Source organism: Hemitrygon akajei, chromosome 1 (assembly GCF_048418815.1).
Source record: "Hemitrygon akajei chromosome 1, sHemAka1.3, whole genome shotgun sequence".
NCBI classification, from domain to species: Eukaryota; Metazoa; Chordata; class Chondrichthyes; order Myliobatiformes; family Dasyatidae; genus Hemitrygon; species Hemitrygon akajei.
In genome coordinates this window covers 5,602,081-5,624,089 of record NC_133124.1, presented here as the reverse complement: position 1 = coordinate 5,624,089, position 22,009 = coordinate 5,602,081, and the positions used below count along the sequence as shown (strand labels likewise).

The 22,009-nt window shown below is 41.6% G+C and overlaps 1 protein-coding gene across 3 annotated transcripts in view; it reads right to left on the bottom strand.

Annotated features, from left to right (window-relative positions):
• virma (vir like m6A methyltransferase associated) overlaps positions 1–22,009 on the bottom strand; it is a 104,780-nt gene that overhangs the window by 70,506 nt on the left and 12,265 nt on the right. For 2 of the 3 annotated variants that reach the window (XM_073026185.1, XM_073026351.1), the window contains exons 2-7: positions 20,023–20,138; positions 17,849–17,935; positions 10,837–10,885; positions 7,822–8,044; positions 4,618–4,737; positions 1,648–1,893 (exon numbers count right to left, since the gene is read on the bottom strand). In XM_073026185.1, the coding sequence (XP_072882286.1) occupies positions 1,648–1,893; positions 4,618–4,737; positions 7,822–8,044; positions 10,837–10,885; positions 17,849–17,935; positions 20,023–20,138 (841 nt within the window). The remainder of the gene's footprint in view (positions 1–1,647; positions 1,894–4,617; positions 4,738–7,821; positions 8,045–10,836; positions 10,886–17,848; positions 17,936–20,022; positions 20,139–22,009) is intronic. The other variant, XM_073026264.1, reaches the window with a different exon arrangement.

Genomic DNA, 22,009 nt, shown 5'->3' with positions numbered 1-22,009 from the left:
CAAAGCAAGGTTAAATAAATAGGTTTTGAACTGGCATTTAAAAGTGTCAACCAAATCTGCATCTCTTACAGTTTTAGGTGGTGAATTCCAGTCTAGGAGCGTATTTCAAAAAAGCTGACCCAACAATTATCTTTTGAGGAAGATTGTTTAAATTTAACAGACTGGCAGTGGACATCTCTTTGTAGGTACAGAGGGATATGTACTTGCAGATGTTCAGATGGGAGGACTGATAATGCTAGAACAATTGGGTAGTCTATTATGTAATGCAAAGTGCTACCGACATAAAATTGTCAGATTCAGATTTATTTATCAAAAGTATTGTGAAACATGTTGTACACATTCACAACCAACACTCCAAGCTTGCGCTGGGGACAGCCTGCAAGTGTTGCCACACATTCCAGTGCCAGACTAATATGCCCACAATGCTTAGCAGAACAACACAGAACACAAGCTTCTTCGAATTTTTTTAAATTCCCAATGTAGATTCCCATCCTATTTATTTAACCTTGCTTTTAACTAACATCTTTTTGTCTTTTAACATGCTCTCTAAACCAGGCAGCATCCTGGTAAGCCTCTTCTGCACCCTCTCCAAAGCCTCCATGTTCTTCCTATAATGCGGTGACCAGACCGTATGCAATACTCCTGATGCAGCCCAACTAGTTTTATAGAGCTGTAACTTAACTTCCTGACCTTTGAACTCAAGTTTGTACAATAAAGAGATCTCTGGGCTGGGGAGAGCTAAGCAGCAACTTCCACAGTATCTCATAAGAGTGGACAAATGAAAACAGAGTAGAGGAAGTAATGCCAAATTATCGTTTTCAAGTTATCCTTTAGAACAGGGGTTCCCATCCTGGGGTCTATGGACACCTCAGTTAATGGTATCAGTTCACAGCATAAAAAGATTTGGGAAACTGCTTTGGAACACAGAACATTATACGACAGTGCAGGCCCTTTGTGTGGCTCATTGGGCCGGAAGAGCCTATTCCACGCTGTATTTCTAAATAAATTAAATGTCCCAAATGATTCTGCCTCTACCACCATCCCTGGCAGGGCCTTGGACTGGCCTTTTAATAATAAGTACAGCATATTCAAGGAACCATGTTTATAATATTGTGACCTCTGCAGTTTAGTATGAACTGCAAAGGGTTTATGAATTTATTCACAGTAAAGCTGAGGTACAACTCTGTCATGGAGAGCTCAGCTGTGAAAGGAGGAGGGTTGCGCATGCAGCTTGCAACCCTATCCTGTAAAAACCCAGAGCTGCATAAATGCCAAGAGAAGCTCCAAAGACCTCACCCCTGGGAGAGGAAGGATGTTCACTCTGAAGACATATGATGTCGTGCGGTGAAAGGGGAAGCCACAGGGCCGATTAACTTTCAGCCCAGGACAGAGGACTCTGCTGAGCTGCTGTTAACGACCTATGCCCCAGTAGGGGTGATGGGCTTAAGAAGAAAGCTGAGGTACAAAACACACTGTTATTTTGCACTTCCAATGCTCTCATAGCTAGCTGACAAATCAAGTACTGCACCTCAGTTTCCCTCATTTTCTTCAATTTGCTCAGATGCTGACTTTATTTCACAATAACATACCCAATTTTTCCTTTTGAATGTGGAACTTGTTTTTTTTTTAAATGAAGAATTCACATACCATCAACTTCCGCTTCTTCCTCTACATCCTCTTCTTCTTCAGCACTCTCCACAGTACGCTCATCTTCGTCCTCCCCCTCTGCTGCTGCATCTTCCTCCTCCTCCTCTTCATCTTCCTCCTCTGGCGGTTCTACCTCTTCCTCACCATCAGAAAACTGTGCCTCTTGCTGATTGGAAGAACGATCTGGAGAAATGGGTTCAAAGTAATCCTCTCTGGGCTCACTTTCATCCACTTTTTCCGCACCTTCTGAAACAATAAATTAGATCGATCACCTTAAACTTTGATCTTAATTTCAATAGTGCATATAAAATCAACAACATTATTATAGCATCATATAACAATACACCACAGAACAGGCCTTTCCACCCATCTAGTCTGTGCCATACTGTTATTTTGCCTCGACTCACTGGCCCACATCTGGACCAGAGCTCTCAACACCCCTCCTGTCTGTGTACCAATCTAAATGTTGAAATCAAACCCACATCCGCCACTTCCACTGGCAGCTCGCTCCACCCTGAGTGAAGTTTCCCCTTAGGTTCCTCTTAAATATTTGATCTTTCACCCTTAACCCACGACTTCTAGTTTGGGTCTCAATGATTCAGAGTGAATAAGCTTTCTCTGAGAATAGTTATTGAACAATGAAATCCCTGGATATTATTCATTGTTTTGTGCCCTCAGAGAATAAAACAAATTACTTTCTGTTGCACAAACCATTCCCTTTAAGTATGTCTACAGGTGACAATATAAGAAACAGAAATGGGAGACGGACTTCTGGACCCCTTCAAACCCTGTTCCACTGATCATAGGATTATGACTGATTTTTTGCCTCTACACCATTTTCCTCCACTAGTCAGGTGTCAGGTCTCTCAATGGGAGAGCATTTTGGAGATAGATAGATAGATAGATAGATAGATAGATACTTTATTCATCCCCATGGGGAAATTCAACTTTTTTTCCAATGTCCCATACACTTGTTGTAGCAAAACTAATTACATACAATACTTAACTCAGTAAATTCTATCTCCTTTACCATAGTATTGCAGAGGGATAGGAACAGACAAGTTAGGGAAACGCTTAACTGGAGTAAGGAAAAATATGAAGCTAACAGACAGGAACTTGGAAACAGATGTTCTCAGGGAAACGTACGGAAGAAATGTGGCAAATGTTCAGGGGGTATTTGCGTGGGGTTCTGTGTAGATATGTTCCAATGAGACAGGGAAAGGATGGTAGGGTACAGGAATTGTGGTGTACAAAGGCTGTTGTAAATCTAGTCAAGAAGAAAAGGAGAGCTTACGAAAGGTTCAAAAACACAGGTAATGCTAGAGATCTAGAAGATTATAAAGCTAGCAGGAAGGAGCTTAAGAATGAAATTAGGAGAGCCAGAAGGGGTCATGAGAAGGCCTTGGCAAGCAGGATTAAAGAAAAGCCCAAGGCATTCTACAATTATGTGAAGAGCAAGAGGATAAGACATGAGAGAATAGGATCAATCAAGCGTGACAGTGGAAAAGTGAGTACGGAACGAGAGGAGATGGCAGAGGTACTTAATGAGTACTTTGCTTCATTATTCACTACAGAAAAGGATCTTAGCTACTGTAGAGATGACTTGCAGCGGACTGAAAAACTTGAGCACGTAGATATTAAGGAAGAGGATGTGTTAGAGCTTTTGGAAAGCATCAAGTTGGACAAGACACCAGGACCGGACAGATGAACCCCAGGCTACTGTGGGAAACAAGGGAGGAGATTGCTGAGCCTCTGGCGATGATCTTTGCATCATCAATGAGGACAGGAAAGGTTCCAGAGGATTGGAGGGTTATGGATGTTGTTCCATTCTTCAAGAAAGGGAGTAGAGATAGCCCAGGAAATTACAGACCAGTGAGTCTTACTTCAGTGGTTGGTAAGTTGATGGAGAACATCCTGAGAGGCAGGATTTATGAACATTTGGAAAGACATAATATGATTAGGAATAGTCAGCATGGCTTTGTCAAAGGCAGGTCGTGCCTTATGAGCCTGATTGAATTTTTTGAGGATGTGACTAAGCACATTGACGAAGGAAGAACAGTGGATGTAGTGTATATGGATTTTAGCAAGACATTTGATAAGGTACCCCATGCAAGGCTTACTGAGAAAGTAAAGAGGCATGGGATCCAACGGGACATTGCTTTGTGGATGTTGCCTAGATTGGGGAGCACGCCTTATGAGAATAGGTTGAGTGAACTCGGCCTTTTCTCCTTGGAGCGACGGAGGATGAGAGGTGACCTGATAGAGGTGTACAAGATGATGAGAGGCATTGATCGTGTGGATAGCCAGAGGCATTTTCCCAGGGCTGACATGGCTAGCATGAGAGGGCATAGCTTTAAGGTGCTTGGAAGTAGGTACAGAGGAGATGTCAGGGGTAAGTTTTTATACAGAGAGTGGTGAGTGTGTGGAATAGGTTGCTGGCAGCAGTGGCGGAGGCGGAAACAATAGGGTCTTTTAAGAGACTCCTAGATGGATACATGGAGCTTAGAAAAATAGAGGACTATGGGTAAGCCGAGGTAGTTCTAAGGTAAGGGTATGTCCGGCACAGCTTTGTGGGCCGAAGGACCTGTATTGTGCTGTAGGCTTTTTTTTGTTTCTATGTAAATTGACATCCCTCTTTTCTAAAGCTGTGCCTTCTGGTCCTAGACTCTCCCACTCTTGGAAACATCACCTCTACATCCACACTATCAAGGCCTTTCAATATTCAATGAGATCTCCACTTATTCTTCTAAACTTCAGCGAGTACAGGCCCAAACCCATCATATACTCCTCATATGTTAACCCTTTCATTCCGGGAATCATTCTCATGAACCTCCTCATGGTTCTCACCAATGCCAACACATCTTTTCTTAGGTAATATATTTTCTCAAAGGATATTAGCAACACTTTATGTCAGAACATTTTGGATTGGGAATTGAATTTTAGTACCAGTACTGAATTATTTTGCTTTACCAGTCTGAGGTAATGCTTCTTCTTCATCATCATCGGGTGGAGGGGGACCTGGAGGTGTTCGTGGTCCCCTTGGCTGTGGTCTTGGGGGATTTTCATTGTATTGATCCTCCTTGTCCCAATCTAAAAGAATATACAAAAGAAAAAAGAAAAAGCATTAATCAATGTATAGTAAATAGTATACATTGTTCAGGCTTTTATTTTCGAAATATAGCCCTGCCGACTTTTATTTTGAAATTCAGTTGGACCTCATCAGGAGAGCAGCCATTTTGATTTTAGTGGTGTTTTTCAGTCAGACTGATGTAAATATTCATAATCCTGTGTTTCCTTCTTCTGTATGTGCCACTGATATCATCATCTATGTGTTGTTTTAGTTCACAAAGGGGAGAACGCTATCTGAGCAATATTTTGAGTTAACATCTTTGATTAGTGTTTGACCACTAATGGCAATAGCAAACCAATTCTGTAGAAAGATTTGCCAAGAAAGATCACAGTCAAGGATAAAACCATATAAGGAGCAGAATTAGGCCACTTGGCCCATCGAGTCTGCTCCGTATTGATCGCCCATGTCAATACACACGACAAATGATGTTAAGCGTTTGACCAGTCTTAGTAATTTAAGGAACACCTACATGATATTAAACTTCCTGCATACTTAGAAACTTTGCCTAATCGTGGTGTGTATAATATTTGGCTAGTTTCATATATTCCAAATTTTTTTGAACGTGTAACATTCTGCATTATTCTATTTGCTGCTTTAAACACTTACAGCAATTTTCTGGTTCTCTCTGTTTTACTCTAATTGAGTTGTATATGTGAGTGCTGAATTGTGTAATTCGTACTTCACGCACAAGGAGAGCACTACAAGCACATTAAGAAGCGACACAGCAGCATAGCAGTTAGCCCAATGCTACTACAGCACCAGCAACCTGGTTTCAGTTCTGCCTCTGCCTGAAAGGAGTTTGGGTGTTCTCCCTGTAATCGCATGGGTTTTCTCCAGCTGCTCCAGTTTCCTCCCATATTACAAAGACACATGGTAATGTAATGCTCCAGACGCAGCCCAACTAGAATTTTATAAAGCTGCAGCATAGCTTCCTGACTTTTGAACTCAATGCATTGACTAATAAAGCATGCCATATGCCTTCTGAACCACCCTACTATCAACTTGTGTAGCCAGGCTGGAGGTCAGGGGCAGGAGCCAGTGTTCAGAGTTCAGGTTGGAACGCTCCATGGTTGAAGGTCAGTGATCCAGAGGTCCGGTCGACAGGGACTAAAGAAACCAGTGATTCCTAGGTCAGAGAAGAACTGGTACGTCACCAGTGACCCAAGTTCAACTCCCGCTGCTGCCAGTAAGAAGTCTGTACGTCCTCACCGTGATGACGTGGACTTCCTCCGGATATTTTGGTTTCCTCCCACAGTCCAAAGACATATTGTTTACACAAACACAAGAAAGTCCAAAGCAACACACACAAAATGCTGGAGAAACTCAGCAGACCAGGCAGCATCTATGAAAAAGAGTACAATTGACGATTCGGGCCGAGACCCTTCATCAGGTTCAGATTAAGTAAATCCGAATCTGAATGCCTCAATACCACAGCACGCAGCATATCTAAACACTTATTTTTCAACAGAATAATCAAGCTTTGTTGGTTGTCTGTTGAATACGACAATGCTTTGTGGATCCAGAACTGGCTTGCACATAAGAAGGCAAAGAGTGGTTGTACATGGGTCATATTCTGCATGGAGGTTGGTGACCAGTGGCGTGCCTTAGGGATCTGTTCTGGGACCCCCTTCTCTTCATGAATTTTATAAATGACCTGGATGAGGAAGTGCAGGGATGGGTTAATAAATTTGCTGATGACACAAAAGCTGGGGTGTTGTGGATAGTGTGGAGGGCTGTCAAAGGTTATAGTGGGACATCGATAGGATGCAAAACTGGGCTGAGAAGTGGCAGACGGAGTTCAACCCAGATTAGTGAGAAGGGTTCATTTTGGTAGGTCAAATATAATGGCAGAATATGGTATTAATGGTAAGACTCTTGGCTGTGTGGAGGACCAGAGGGATCTTGGGGTCTGAGTCCACAGGACACTCAAAGATGCTGCGCAGGTTGACTGTGTGGTTAAGACGGCATATAGTGTATTGGTCTTCATCAACCATGGGATTGAGTTCAAGAACCGAGAGGTAATGTTGCAGCTACACAGGACCCTGGTCAGACCCCACTTGGAGTACTGTGCTCAGTTCTAGTAACCTCACTACAGAAAGGATGTGGAAACTATAGAAAGTGTGCAGAGGAGATTTACAAGGATGTTGCCTGGATTGGCAAGCATGCCTTATGAGAATAGGTTGAGTGAACTTGGCCTTTTCTCCTTGGAACGACGGAGGATGAGAGGTGACTTGATAGAGGTGTATAAGGTGATGTGAGACATTGATCGTGTAGATAGTAAGAGGCTTTCCCAGGGCTGAAATGACTAACACGAGAAGACAGAGTTTTAAGATGCTTGGAAGTAGGTACAGAGATGTCAGGGGTAAGTTATTTTATGCAGAGACTGGTGAGTGCATGGAATGGGCTGCCGGCGACAGTGGTGGAGGCGGATATGATAGGGTCTTTTTAGAGATTCCTGGATAGGTACATGGAGCTTAGAAAAATAGAGGGCTATGGGTAATCTGAGGTAATTTCTAAAGCAAGTACATGTTTGGCACAGCATTGTGGGCCAAAGGGCCTGTATTGTGCTGTAGGTTTTCTATGTTTCCATGTTTCTAATGACATGAAACCTGTGTGGAAGAATTTTTAAAGTGAAAAGCTATTGCATGGTACAGTTCCATGACCTTGACTTCGGAAGTCTAGGTCCAGTGGTATGAGGTGTCTCACAAACTGGGATCTTCCTTGGTTGCAGTGGATAACCATGATACCCTCAGTGCCTTATCAAGCCCCTCACTCTCCTCGGTGCCCTGCAGAATCGCTTTCCTTGCTGTTGGATCTTACATTTGATCTCATCCACCCAGTCCATCGGAGCTGACTTCACATGCAAGGACAGTCCGCCGGCTACCTCACTCAGCCCACCTGTCAAAGTGGCTTATCAGGGAGTGGTTTCTGTCACATGCAAACATCTACTTGGAGCCACAGGTGAGAGCCGAGTGTCCAATGGGGATCAGAGGTTTTAAATAACACAAAAAGACACCCTGACAAACTTTCCAAGCATGTCTTACCATGTTTTACACTCCTTTTAGGAGTCGGTTGCTGTTGCGGTGGTTGCTGCTGCTGAGCCTGTGGTTGCTGTTGTTGTGGCTGCTGCTGCTGTGATGGAGGGGGAGGAGGTGGAGGTGGAGGAGGAGAGTCTCGGTCATGACTTATCACACGGTCTACAGTCCCATAAATCGCCAAGGTCAGACAGTTGTACCAACCTCTCAGAACAATTCCATCTGTATTCACCTGTGCAAATTAAGAAAGTAATGTTGAAAACAAACTCAAATGAGTAATGACCAAGCAAAATTGCACCACACCTCTGATCTAAACTTATATATGACTCAATAAAATGACTTGAGTTGTAGAAAAATTTGGAAAACTGTCCTGAAGCTGAACGTTATCATAAAAACATTTACAGTACTTTTCCTGTAGAAAATTACAAAACAATTGTCTAGAAAGTGTGGATATTTTGTTTTATTTAGAGACACAGCATGGAATAGTTCCTTCTAACCCAACAAGCCACACCACCCAGCAACCCCCCTACTTAACCCGAACCTAAGCACAGGACAATTTACAATGACCATTAACCTACTAACCAGTACATCTTAGGACTGTGGGAGGAAAACAGAGCATCTAGAGAAAACACAAGTGCTCACAGGGAGCATGTTCAAACTCTTTACAGACACCACCAGGGCAGACTCCAAACTCCGGAATGCCACAATGCGCTAAGCTGCAATGTTGTCGCTCTAACCATGATGCTACTGTGCACATAAAGCTGTTCTGTGCAAATATATTTATGCAGCTTTTAATGCACATCTCTAATTTTCATTAATAAGTCATAAGACCTTGGATCTAAGTAGGCCATTCGGTCTATCGAGTCTGCTCCGCAGTTGATAATGGTTGATTTATTACTCCTCTCAACATCATTCTCCTGTCTTCTCCCGTTAACCCCTGACACCAATACTAATCAAGTACCTATCAACCACCACTTTAAATATATCCAAAGACCTGATCACCCTCTGGCTAAAGAAATTCTTCCTCATCTCTGTTCTTGTATTCTGAGGCTGTGCCCTCTGGTCTTAGATTCTCCCACTACAGGAAGCAACCTCTCCATGTCTATTCTATTTAGGCTTTTCGATGTTTCAATGAGACCCCCCCCCCCCCCATTCTTCTAAACTGCAGCAAGTACAGGTCCAGAACCATCAAATGCGCCTCACACATTATCCCTTTCATTTGCAATCATAAGTGCTAGTGGTACATCACATAGGGTTAACAAGTGTGAAATCAATTTAAATGATCTGTTCTGCACTGCAATGTCTCAGCAAAATGTTATGTAATTCACATAACTTCTTCCACCAATCACAGCATGTGTTTTCAAACAGTGCTTGCGATCTTCATCTAAAGATCACTCGCCCATTGAACTGCCTACAGCTTACTGCAATATTGTGCCACTTACATTCAGATATTTATCACAAGTACACTGAAACAAAGTGAAATGAGTCATTTGCATTTACAACCAATGTACTCAAGGATGTGCAGGGGTCTGACCGTAAGTGTTGCCACATATTGTGGCACAACACAACAAGCCCACAAGGCATGGAAGAACAATACAAGCAGCAATAAAAAGAAACAAGCCCCTTTACCACCCTGCCACTCACCAAATCCCCCCCAAATGTGCAGACACAAAGATGTAAAATTGTTGTGTGAGTGCTGTTTTTCTTTCTTCTTTAAAGTTCAAGTCCAATTTATTGTCATTCAATCATACACATGCATACCACCAAACGTGGACAGGCTTTTTTCCATTGAGAGTAGGGGAGATTCAAACAAGAGGACACGAGTTGAGAGTTAGGGGGCAAAAGTTTAAGGGTAACACGAGAGGGAACTTCTTTACTCAGAGAATGGTAGCTGTGTGGAACGAGCTTCCAGTAGAAGTCCATTTGGTCCATCTAGTCCATTCCAAAATAGTCCAAACTACCTGCACCATAGCCCACCATGCTCTTCCCATCCATGTACCTATCCAAATTTCTCTTAAATGTTGGAATTAAACCCACATCCATCACTTCTGCTGGCAGCCCATTCCACACTCTCACCACTCTCTGAGTGAATAATCCAGCACTTCCTACAGATGATTGGAACACAATTCCCCTTAAACACTTAACCTTTCACACTTAACCCATGACCTCTAGTTCTAGCCTCACCCAATCTCAGCGGAAAACACCTGCATGCGTTTACCCTATCTATACCTCTCAATTTTATTTACCTCTGTTGAATCTCCCCTTATTTTTCTACACTCCAGTGAATATTCAACCTTCCCCTATAACTCAGGTCCTCAATGTTCTCAGTTCAAAGCAAAGTTATTATCAAAGTATGTATACTATATAAAACCTTGAAATTCCTCAAGTCCTGGCAACATCCTTGTAAATTTTCTCTGTACTCTTTCAATCTTATTGACATCTTTCCTGTAGGTAGGTGACTAAAACTGCACACCATACTCCAAATTAGGCCATGACAAAGCAAAGGGAGGTCAATCAAGAATACATTTTTACACGTTGTAAAAAGCATGTACTTCTCAAAGTACAATACACTGTCAACACACTGTTAGACCCTGGTGATTTTAATCCAAGATTCTTTCAGAAGTCAGGAAAGAGGCACAAAACTTGTTGTTTCAAGATCATATTATTAAGCAATAATGGAACAAATAAAGTTGGAAGTTGATAGTGAAGAGGTCTAGTAAGTTAAAAGAAGGAATTGTCAAAAAAAAAGATGTGCTGCCAGGTGGTTAGCTTTTTATACCCATAGATAAGAAACATTCCATTCAGATTTTCACACAAGAGTCAGCCAACCAGATACCCCCTATTCAAATAATGCAGCAACAGAGAAGTTTCCACAGCTTTCCAGAATTATACAATTGTAACTACTATATACATATTGTGACCGTTAGGAAACATACATTTGTATGTAAGTAGCCATATACAAGCAACTAATTTTTAAACTGCAAAGAAGATAATAATTAAACAGGCTTTTCCAGCAACACATACCTTATTGTTTGGTCTGAAAATTATAGATGCATTTTCATCATAATCAAGGCTGAGGGAAGAAAAGCAAACAAATTGAAATAAGCTAAACCAATCCCCTGCTTCATGAAATCATGTATCTAAAATGGAGAACACCACAATCTTCATAGGATGTTTTATAATACACACCTTCAGATCACTTTTTAATTCTGCCAACTTTAAAAATTCATACATCATCTCAATAAAGTTTAAACTTACTTTATCTATCTCCAACATGAAATCGATGAAACCTTTATCCAAACCCAGAAAATGATACCTTCCTCTCGCAGAAGACAATACTAAAATATGCCCTTGAATGGAAGGTCCCACAAAAAATGGTGGATACAGCCCAATCCATCAGAGATAAAGCCCCTCCTCACCACTGAGCACGTTTACATGGAGTGCTATCACAGGAAAGCAACATCCATCAAGGACCCTAACCATTCAGGTGACGCTCTTTTCTCACTGCTGCCATCAGGAAGGAGTTACAAGGGTCTCAGGACCAGTTATTATCCCTCAACCATCAGGTTCTTGAACCAAAGGGGATAACTTCGCTGAACTGTCAATGACTCTTCATCTCATATTCTCAATATTTATCACTTGTCTATTTAGTATTATTATTTTATTTCTTTTTGTATTTGTACAGTTTGTCGTCTTTTGCATATTGGTTGTCCGCCTTGTTGAGTACACTCTTTCATTGATTTTATTGTGTTTCTTTGGATTTACTGTGAATGCCCGCAAGAAAATGAATCTCAGGGCTGTATATGGTGAAAGATATGTACTTTGATAATAAATTTACTTCTGAACTTTTGATCAGGAAAGGACAGATTTACTTGCCAGTTCCTTGGAAATTACTGCCACACATTTTGTGCAAGTGAGCCCACAATTCAACAGTTACTGATGAATGGCCATCGGGATATGGTGATAGCTTTAATGGAATACTTGAAGAGATGCACCAATATTAGCAGAATAATTTTTTTATCCATCCCTGACTCTGTCACAATGTGCACTGTTAATTATTCCATCACCACAAAATGAAAATTAGACAATTTAAAAACTGAAAATGCTGGAAACACTGCAGGATCAACAACATCTGTGGAAAGAGAAACAGAGGTAATGCCTCGAATCATAACAGGTAACGGTTATTAAATTCACGATTCAAGATTGTTTAATGTCATTTTCAGTACACAAATATAAAGAACAAAATAATTGTTACTCCAAATGTGAAGCAACACAAAAAACAAGATTTTAAAAAACACAATAACATAATAATAAAAAACAATAAATATAAATACGTAACATAGATTATAGATAGCTCAGAGATTGTATGTCCATAAGGTGACACTTGGTACAGGAGTGCCTGTACATAAGGTGACTCTGACAGGATATGATCAAGTAGTGGTGTTTGGGTGTGGAGGGGTGTGTTAGTGGGCACAAGTGTTGATCAGCCTTACTGCTTAGGGAAAGTAACCATTTTTGAGTCTGATGATCCTGGTGTGGATGCTACGTAGCCTCCTCCCTGATGGCGGGTAGGTGGGTATTGGTGATGCGTTGGGCAGTTTTGACTACCCGATGTACAGTCTTGCTGTCTGCCGCAGTACAGCTCTGTATCACACAATGATGCAGCGTGTTAGGACCCGAAAATGCTGAAACATCACCTGAAACATAAAGTCAGTTTCTCTTTCCAAAGATGCTGCAGTGTTCCCAATCCTTTTTGTCTTGTTTTCTGATTTTATAGAAAATTACAGCACAGTACAAGCCCAATGACCCATGATGTTATGCTGACCTTTTAACTAACTTCAAGATCAATCTAACCATTCCCTCCAGCATCTGCAGGTTGCTTTTAATATTGAATAATAGATTCATTGTTTTAAAATAAGCTGCACACTTTCAACACATTTTGACCTCCTATTAAATATACAGAGTTTGGGAATTATATAAGAAAATCATTTTAATAAAGTGGGCATTCATCAGAAACAATTGGAAACAAACCTCAGAAACAGTCAAAAACAGTTAAGTAATTAAGTAAGAAGGGGAATTATTGACTCTCTCCATCTCTCTGTTCTAGTTACAGAATTGATGCGTTACGATGGTGTGCCTCATTTTTCTTGCGATCTGTTGGACACTGGTAATGTAAATGTTTATTAAAAATTTCCAGGTCTCAGCCTATTTTTGAGGAAGATTAAAGATGTAGTTGTAATTTCACTCTATCGCTGAGTATAAATTTTCTCAAATAAATAAACAATTAACAGCAATTTTTTTCTTATTATCCTGATTAAAATGAAAAATAATTTTGCATCATCGCATGGGTGCAAGTCTTATTCTTTGCACAGAACAATGCTTCAGATGCCCATTAGAACACATATTAATTCAATGGCCACTTTATGAGGTACACCTGTACACGAGCTCATTTACACAAATATCTAATAAGCCGATCATGTGGCAGCAACTCAATCATAAAAATTTGTAGACATGGTCAAGAAGTTCAGTTGTTGTTCAGACCAAACATAAGAATGGGGGAGAAATGTGATCTAAGTGACTTTGACTGTGGACTGATTGTTGGTGCCAGATGGGGTGGTTTGAGTATCTTAGGAACTGCTGACCTCCTGAGATTTTCACAAACAACATCCTCCAGAGTCTACAGTAAATGGTGCAAAAGCAAACAAAAAAATCCAGTGAACAGAGATGGAAATACATCTCCAGAAAGAGGTGACATAGGGTCAGAGAATGTTGAACCTTTGTGGGTGGAGTTAAGAAACTGCAAGGGTAAAAAAAAATTATGGGAATCATATATAGGCCTCCAAATAGTAACCAAGATGTGGAATTGAGATTGCAAAGGAAATTGGAAAAGGCATGTGATAAGGGTAATGTCACAAATCTAATGGGGACTTCAATATGCAAAGGGATTGCAAAAATCATGTTGGTGTCAGATCACAAGAGGGAGAATTTGTTGAATGCCTACGAGATGGCCTTTTAGAGCAGCTTGTACTTGAGCTTACTCAGGGAAAGGCTATCTTAGATTGGGTGTTGTGTAATAACCCAGATCTTATTAGGGAGCTTAATGTAAAGGAACCCATAGGAGACATTGACCAAAAATGATTGAACTCATACTGCAACTTGAGAGGGAGAAGCACAAGTCAGGTGTATCAGTTTTGCAATGGAATAAAGGGAATTACAGAGGCCTGAGAGAGGAGCTTGCCCAAGTAGATCAGAGGAGGATATTGGTAGGAATAACGGCAGAGCAGAGATGGCTGAAGTTTCTGAGAATAGTTCACAAAGCACAGGATAGATATGTCCCACAAAAGGAGATTTTAAATGGCAGTAGTAGACCACCATGACTAACAACATTTCCATTAAGGGTTACATAAAAGCCAAGCAAAGGCCATATAAGATAGCAAAAGTGAGTGGGAAGTTAGATGATTAGCCAACAAATGGCAACTAAAAAAGCTATAAGAAAGAGAAAGATTAAATATGTTGGCAAATAAGCCAATAATATAAAATAGGATACTAAAAGTTTTTTCTGTTATATAAAGAGTAAAAGGGAGGCAAGCGTTGATATTGGAAAATGATGCTGGTGAGGTAGTAATGAGGGACAAAGAAGTGGCAGATGAGCTTAATGGGTACCTTGCATCAGCCTTCACAGCAGAATACTCTAGCAGTGTGCCAGAGGTACGTAAGGTCAAGGAGCAGGATTGAATGCCATTGCTACTACAATGGAAAGAGTGCCAGGGAAACTCAAACGTCTTAACGTGCAAAAGTCACCTGGACCAGATGGACTACATCCCTGGTTGCTGAGGAAATAACGGATGCCTTGTTCATGGTCTGTGAAGAATTACTTGATTCTGGCATGGTCCCAGAGGGCTACAAGATCTCAAATATCACTCCGCTCTTTAAGAAGGGATGAAGGAAAAAGAAGGAAATTATCGACCAGTTAGCCTAACCTCAGTGCTTGGGAAAGTGTTGGAATCAGTTACTAAGGACCAGGTTTCAGAGTACTCAGAGACTAATGATAAAAATGATATTATTATAAATTTTAGTTGCCTCTTCATAGAACTCCAGCATATTAGTAAAACATGATTTCTCCTTTCTGAACCCATGCTGGCTTTCTGCTAACATGCCTGCTCTTATCAGCTGCTTTTCCATCTCATTCTTTATTAATGTTTCCATTATTTTGACTGCGATACACGTTAAGTTGACTGGTCTATAGTTACCAGGATCAGTGCAGTCACCCTTCTCATATACTGGGATAACATTAGCCAATTTCTAGTCCTTAGGGATTTCACCAGTCTTCACTGACTTTTGAAAAATACATGTTAGGGGTTTGTTTATATAACACTGGACAACAAAGATTTTGCTTCCTGAATACCTTTAGGTGTACCTTATGTACTTTGAACTACTGATCATGAAAATCACCATGAAATTTCCCTATCACGCACCATTTTTTAAATAAACTTATGTTTATTATAATTAAAGTCAATTAAAATGTTGCCTACAATGTAAGCTGGAAAGTTTCCGATCTTATTCAGGCATGCTTGGGCGTGCTTAAGGCGGCGCAACTGCTGCATGGTAGGACAGGTTTTGGTAATAATTATTGGGTTCAGAACTGTAAGGATCACCAGGCACAAAAATTTCTATGAAGAATTTTGATATTTGAGACAGATGCTTCCCAGAATAATTGATGCCAAGATTTAAGGAAAGCATTTTTGTTGGTCCACAAATCAAACTGGTCATCAATGACAGGCAATTTGAAGAATTTCTAGTGGGACCGGAGAAAAATCACATGGAAGGCATTCAAGGAAGTTGTTGAAATTTTTCTCAGCATCTACATCATTCTCACCAAACTACATGCAGCTGGTTGAAAGCATGCTTCAAGCATATAAAACCATGAAACGCAACATGTCACTAAAGATTCATTTTCTGCATTCCCATTTAGACTTCTTCTCTACAAATCTTGGTGCTGTTAGTGACAAGCATGGTGAAAAGGTTTCACCAGGACATCACGGTCATGGAGAAAAGATACAGTACCAGAGCAACTGGAATCCATCAATGCTGGCGAATTACTGTTGTATACTTAAGCAAGAAGCCTCAGACACTGAGTACAAATGAAAATCATTAACAAACTATTTTTAACTTAGTTGAACTATTGCAAAGCATCAGCACCATTATGCAATTAAACACATTATATTCAATAAAAGTTAATTTGTTGTTTCTCTAAATTCCTACATGATATAAGTAGTCTGAAATTATATGTGTTCACCTTCAAGCAGTCTATCATAAACAAAAAAAAAAATTCTGAGGAAGCAACACTTTTGAAAAAATTTGTTGTCCAGTGTAATCACCTCTAAATATCCATGGATAAATGTTGTCTGGCCTTGGAGATTTATTAACTTTCAGCCTTTGCAGCTGAAGCAGAACCTCACTTTCTAAGATCTCCAAGTCATTTAAAACACATGCAACACATTCTAAAGCTTAAGAGAAATTATGAGCAGAAAATAGACAATAGGTGCAGGAGTAGGCCATTCGGCCCCTTGTGCCAGTGCCGCCATTCAATGTGATCATGGCTGATCATCCACAATCAGTACCCAACATTCCTGCCTTCTCCCCATATCCCTTGACTCCGCTATCTTTAAGAGCTCTATCTAACTCTTTCTTGAAAGCATCCAGAGAATTGGCCTCCACTGCCTTCTGAGGCAGAGCATTCCATAGATCCCCAACTCTCTGGGTGAAAAAGTTTTTCCTCAACTCTGTTCTAAATGGCTTACCCCTTATTCTTAAACCACGGCCTCTGGTTCTGGACTCACCCAACATCAGGAACATGTTTCCTGCCTCTAGCGTGTCCAATCCCTTAAAAATCTTATATGTTTCAATCAGATCCCCTCTCATCCTTCTAAATTCCAGTGTATACAAGCCCAGTCACTCCAATCTTTTAACATATGACAGTCCCACTATCCTGGGAATTAACCTCTTAAAACCTACGCTGCACTCCCTCAATAGCAAGAATGTCCTTCCTCAAATTTGGAGACCAAAACTGCACACAATACTCCAGGTGTAGTCTCACCAGGGCCCTGTACAACTGCAGAAGGACCTCTTTGCTCCTATACTCAACTCCCCTTGTTATGAAGGCCAACATGCCATTAGCTTTCTTCACTGCCTGCTGTACCTGCGTGCTTACTTTTAGCGACTGATAAACAAGGACACCTAGATCTCGTTGTACTTCCCCTTTTCCTAACTTGACACCGTTCAGATAGTAATCTGCCTTCCTGTTCTTGCCACCAAAGTGGATAACCTCACATTTATCCACATTAAACTGCATCTGCCCACTCACCCAACCTGTCCAAGTCACCCTGCATTCTCATAACATCCTCCTGACATTTCTCATTGCCACCCAGCTTTGTGTCATCAGCAAATTTGCTGATGTTACTTTTAATCCCTTCATCTAAATCATTAATGTATATTGTAAATAGCTGCTGTCCCAGCACCGAGCCTTGCGGTACCCCACTAGTCACTGCCTGCCATTCTGAAAAGGACCCGTTAATCCCTACTCTGTTTCCTGTCTGCCAACCAATTTTCTATCCATGTAAGTACCCTACCCCCAATACCATGTGCTCAAATTTTGCTCACTAATCTCCTATGTGGGACCTTATCAAGGGCTTGCTTAAAGTCCAGGTACACTACATCCACTGGCTCTCCCTTGTCCACTTTCATAGTTACATCCTCAAAAAATTCCAGAAGATTAGTCACGTATGATTTTCCCTTCATAAATCCATGCTGACTCGGACCGATCCTGTTACTGTTACATATAAAATGGTTTACATGATTCGATTTAATTCAGTTCCAGCAGAAAACTTAAATTAAAGAAAGAGAACTCAGCAAGTCAAGCTATGGAAGAGAATAAACAGTAAACTTTTCAGGCCAAGACTCTTCATCAAGACCAGAAAGGAAGGGAACAGAAGTCAGAATAAAGTGGATTATTATAAGGAGTTTGAATTACACTTACCTTCCCAATCGGTCGAAAACGGGTGCACTTGGTTTGCTTACGTTGTTGAAAAATAGATCCAACTGAAAAGCATGTGGGGAAGTCTCCCTGAAGAAAATTAAATATTACATTTCAAACAAAAGACTACATTCTGACCTGCAGAATTTACATAAAAAAATCAGTGAGGCACTCTTTTTATATACCGTAGATTCCGGATTTTAAGCCGCTACTTTTTTCCCACATTTTGAACAGCTTTGAACTTTGCGGCCTTTAAAACGGAGCGGCTAATACATGATTTTTTTCATGCCGCCTCGTAAACATTTTGCCTCGTAACAGTAGACCAATAAAATTGATGAGTAGTTCACAGAGGTCCAATGAAATTGTACGATAAATCAAGCGCACTTTCACAATTAAATTATTGTAAATCAGTCATTTGTACTCACCCTCATCAACATGGAAAACACTCGAAGAAAAGCATTGTGCTGCCTTTATGGCAGTTATTTAGTTTATAATATTTTCGCTTAGTAATTCATTTTCTAGTTAAAGTTAGAAGAGTTTTAACTATATTTGTTTTCTGTACTACATCGTGGGATGCTATGACGTCACACCCGGTTTCGCCGCGTCTTGTGGGAAAACGCCGGTTTGCGATAAAACGGGACGGAGGGAGGGAGCGCATTACGCGAGCGGCTTTGGATCTGAGCGAACGCTGCTTTTAAGTTAAAGGCGATCAATAACTTTTCCTGGTAGGCTGCAGTATATATATTTTTTACCAGTCGTTAGGAGATATTGGAATGTTGTTCAGTAAAGAAGTATACGCAACGTATATTTAAAAGTAGCCGCGTTACGGGCACGGTTCGAAAAAAAGCATTTGCAATATGTATTTGTTTTTGTTACCATATGGATTTAATTAAAAGTTAAAAAATCCTCACGTGTAATATCTTTCTGTGTAAATATCTCATATTACAACGTGGGACACCTGCGGCCGAAAATCCGGTGCGGCCTAAAATCCGGTGCGGCCTATACAATTAAAAAATTGATTTTATTTCTAAAATTAGAGCCAGCGGCTTTTAATCAGGTGCGCTCTGTAGTCCGGAATCTACGGTAAGTATAAAATCCTAATTATTTGTCTGCCAGTAGTTTAAATAATTCACAAGCATTTTTTCTCTCTTGATAGATAATTATTTAATCACCCATTTTAGATGCAAATATACATGAATATTAAGGTTGTCATAGCTGAGTGGGGCAGTGGAGATAAGCTGTCATGACGTGCTTCTCAAATAGCCTTTGCCAACCAAATCCAGCTCTGGCCTTCACATGTGGCTTAGCTGCTAAGACTGGCAGAATTGTTTTCTAACAGGAAAAGTGGCAATGGCAGGTTACTGACTCCTTAGAACCCAGTCACCATGAGCAGATGGGCATCATCAGCTGTAGTCGCCACCTCATCTAAGAGAAAGAAACTTCTGATCGCTGCTGTCTTGCAGCTATACCTATTCATGGGGAAGTCTTTGGGAGTAAACCCCGAGGAAAAATCCAGAGCTGAAGTCCCTACATTGTGTTCAACACTGACTGGCAACTCCTGTCACACTGCTAGTGCCAAACCGTATCAGTCTCTACCGTTCCTTTGGATTCATCTGCTGCATGAAGAGGAGGAGCCTGATGCCTGGGCAACAACGTGTTCTCCATATCATACTGTCCTGGCTTCTGTATGACAGCTAGGACACAACATCCATGGTCAACCCCGACTAATGGATAGTCTCTATACCAGGGGTGTCAAACTCATTTTAGATTACGGGCCGGATTGAGCAAAATGCAGCTTCATGCGGGCCGGATCAGTCGGACGCGTGCGAATGCAGCTTTCGTTGCCTCCGTTTTTTCAGCCTGCTCTCATGTGTCTCAGTCTCTGCTATAACTACAAAGTGTTTCACTTTACAAATTCCGTTTCTTATGAAGAAGACTGCCGAGCAAGACTGCCGAATAAACACTAAAAACCCTGAAAACCTGGTACCTGAATAAACTCAGCATTAGCCATATCATACGCCATAGGCGCTTCGATTACTGGGGCCAGCTTTAATAGTAATTAGATATTATCTCGCGGGCCAAAGATAATTCCACCGGGGGCCTTGAGTTTGACATATATGCTCTATACAAAAACAAGACCACGAGCCAGAGAGATATCCCCACCCATTGTCACTTACCCATACGCCCTGCTGTCAGGCAAGCTATTGTGAGCTTTAACTCCTGGAGGAATGACACGAACTTCATTTATGTAAACCACACAAGGAAAGCGGACTACATCCACATGGGTGTTTTGCTGAAAAATGTAAGAAAGAAAGCTTTTAAGTATGGTTTTTGTATTTGAGCTCCAATTTTCAACAACAGTGTTTTTCAGTTACATGAGTGACATTTGTAGATGCATGTCATATCTACATTTTTCTGTCGTTACACAATCCATCTTAGTGCACAAAACCTATATGGAGGAGTGGGGCCTGGAAAAAATAGGGCAAATGTAAGATATTGGGACTAACTAGGTGGACAACTTAACTCCGCCATGGACGGTCCAAAGCCCAGGCTGCAAAAGCAGAAGGGCTGGATATGAGGCTTGCAACCCCATCCCAAAAAACCCAGAGCTACAGAGTTGCCAACAGAAGCTAAAAAGGCCTCAACCCTGGGAGAGGAAGGATACATCAAGATGGGTTACACCTGGGGACACTTAAAGACTGGCCCAGGACAGAGGACTCCGGTGAGCTACTCTTAATGGCCTATGCTCCAATAGGAGAGATGGACTTAGGTAAGTTAAGTAGGTGGACAACATGGTTGGCATAGCTATGATGGGCTGAAGGGCCTGTATCCAGGCTGTATAGCTCTATAACCTTTGTAAGAAATTGACTGGAAAATCCTACAAGAAGTACTGGCAACTCCATCATGGGTAAAGCCCTGCACACAACTGAGCACATCCACATGGAGCACGGCCGCAGGAAGGAATCATTCATCATCAAGGACCCCCACCATCCAGGTCACCGCTGCCATCAGAAAGAAGATCAGAAGCCTCAGGGCCCACACCACCAGGTTCAGGAACAGTTATTACCCTTCAACTATCAGGCTCTGGAACCAGAGGGGATAACTTCACTCACCCTCACTTGCCTCATCACCAAACCACTCCCACAAGCCCTGTACTCACTTTCAATGACTCTTCATCTAATGTTCTCGATATGTATTCCTTACTTACAGTATTTGCACAATTTGCCTGCCTCGTCCCTGTACCGAAGATGCCGCACCCCAGTGGCTCCAATGACTACAGACCAGTGGCATTGACCTCCCACATCATGAAGACCCTGGAGAGTTTTGTTCTAGAGTAGCTTCGGCCTATGGTTAGGACACACTTAGACCCCCTCCAGTTCGCCTACCAGCCCCGACTAGGATTGAGGATGCCATCGTCTACCTGCTGAACCGTGTCTACGTCCACCTGGACAAGCCGGCGAGCACTGTGAGGGTCATGTTTTTTGACTACTCCAGTGCATTCAACACCATCCACCCTGCTCTGCTGGGTGAGAAGCTGACAGTGATGCAGGTGGTTGCTTCCCTGGTGTCATGGATTATTGATTACCTGACTGGCAGACCACAGTACGTGCGTTTGCAACACTGTGTGTCAGACAGAGTGGTCAGCAGCACTGGGGCTTCATAGAGGACTGTCCTGTTTCCCTTTCTCTTCACCATCTACACTTCGGACTTCAACTACTGCACAGAGTCTTGCCATCTTCAGAAGTTTTCTGATGACTCTGCCATAGTTGGATGCATCAGCAAGGGAGATGAGGCTGAGTACAGGGCTACGGTGGGAAACTTTGTCACAAGGTGTGAGCAGAATCATTTGCAGCTTAATGTGAAAAAGACTAAGGAGCTGGTGGTGGACCTGAGGAGGGCTAAGGCACCGGTGACCCCTGTTTCCATCCAAGGGGTCAGTGTGGACATGGTGGAGGATTACAAATACCTGGGGATACGAATGCACAATAAACTGGACTGGTCGAAGAACACTGAGGCTGTCTACAAGAAGGGTCAGAGCCATCTCTACTTCCTGAGCAGAATGAGGTCCTTTAACATCTGCCGAACGATGCTGAGGATGTTCTACGAGTCTGTGGTGACCAGTGCTATCTTGTTTGCTGTTGTGTGCTGGGGCAGCAGGCTGAG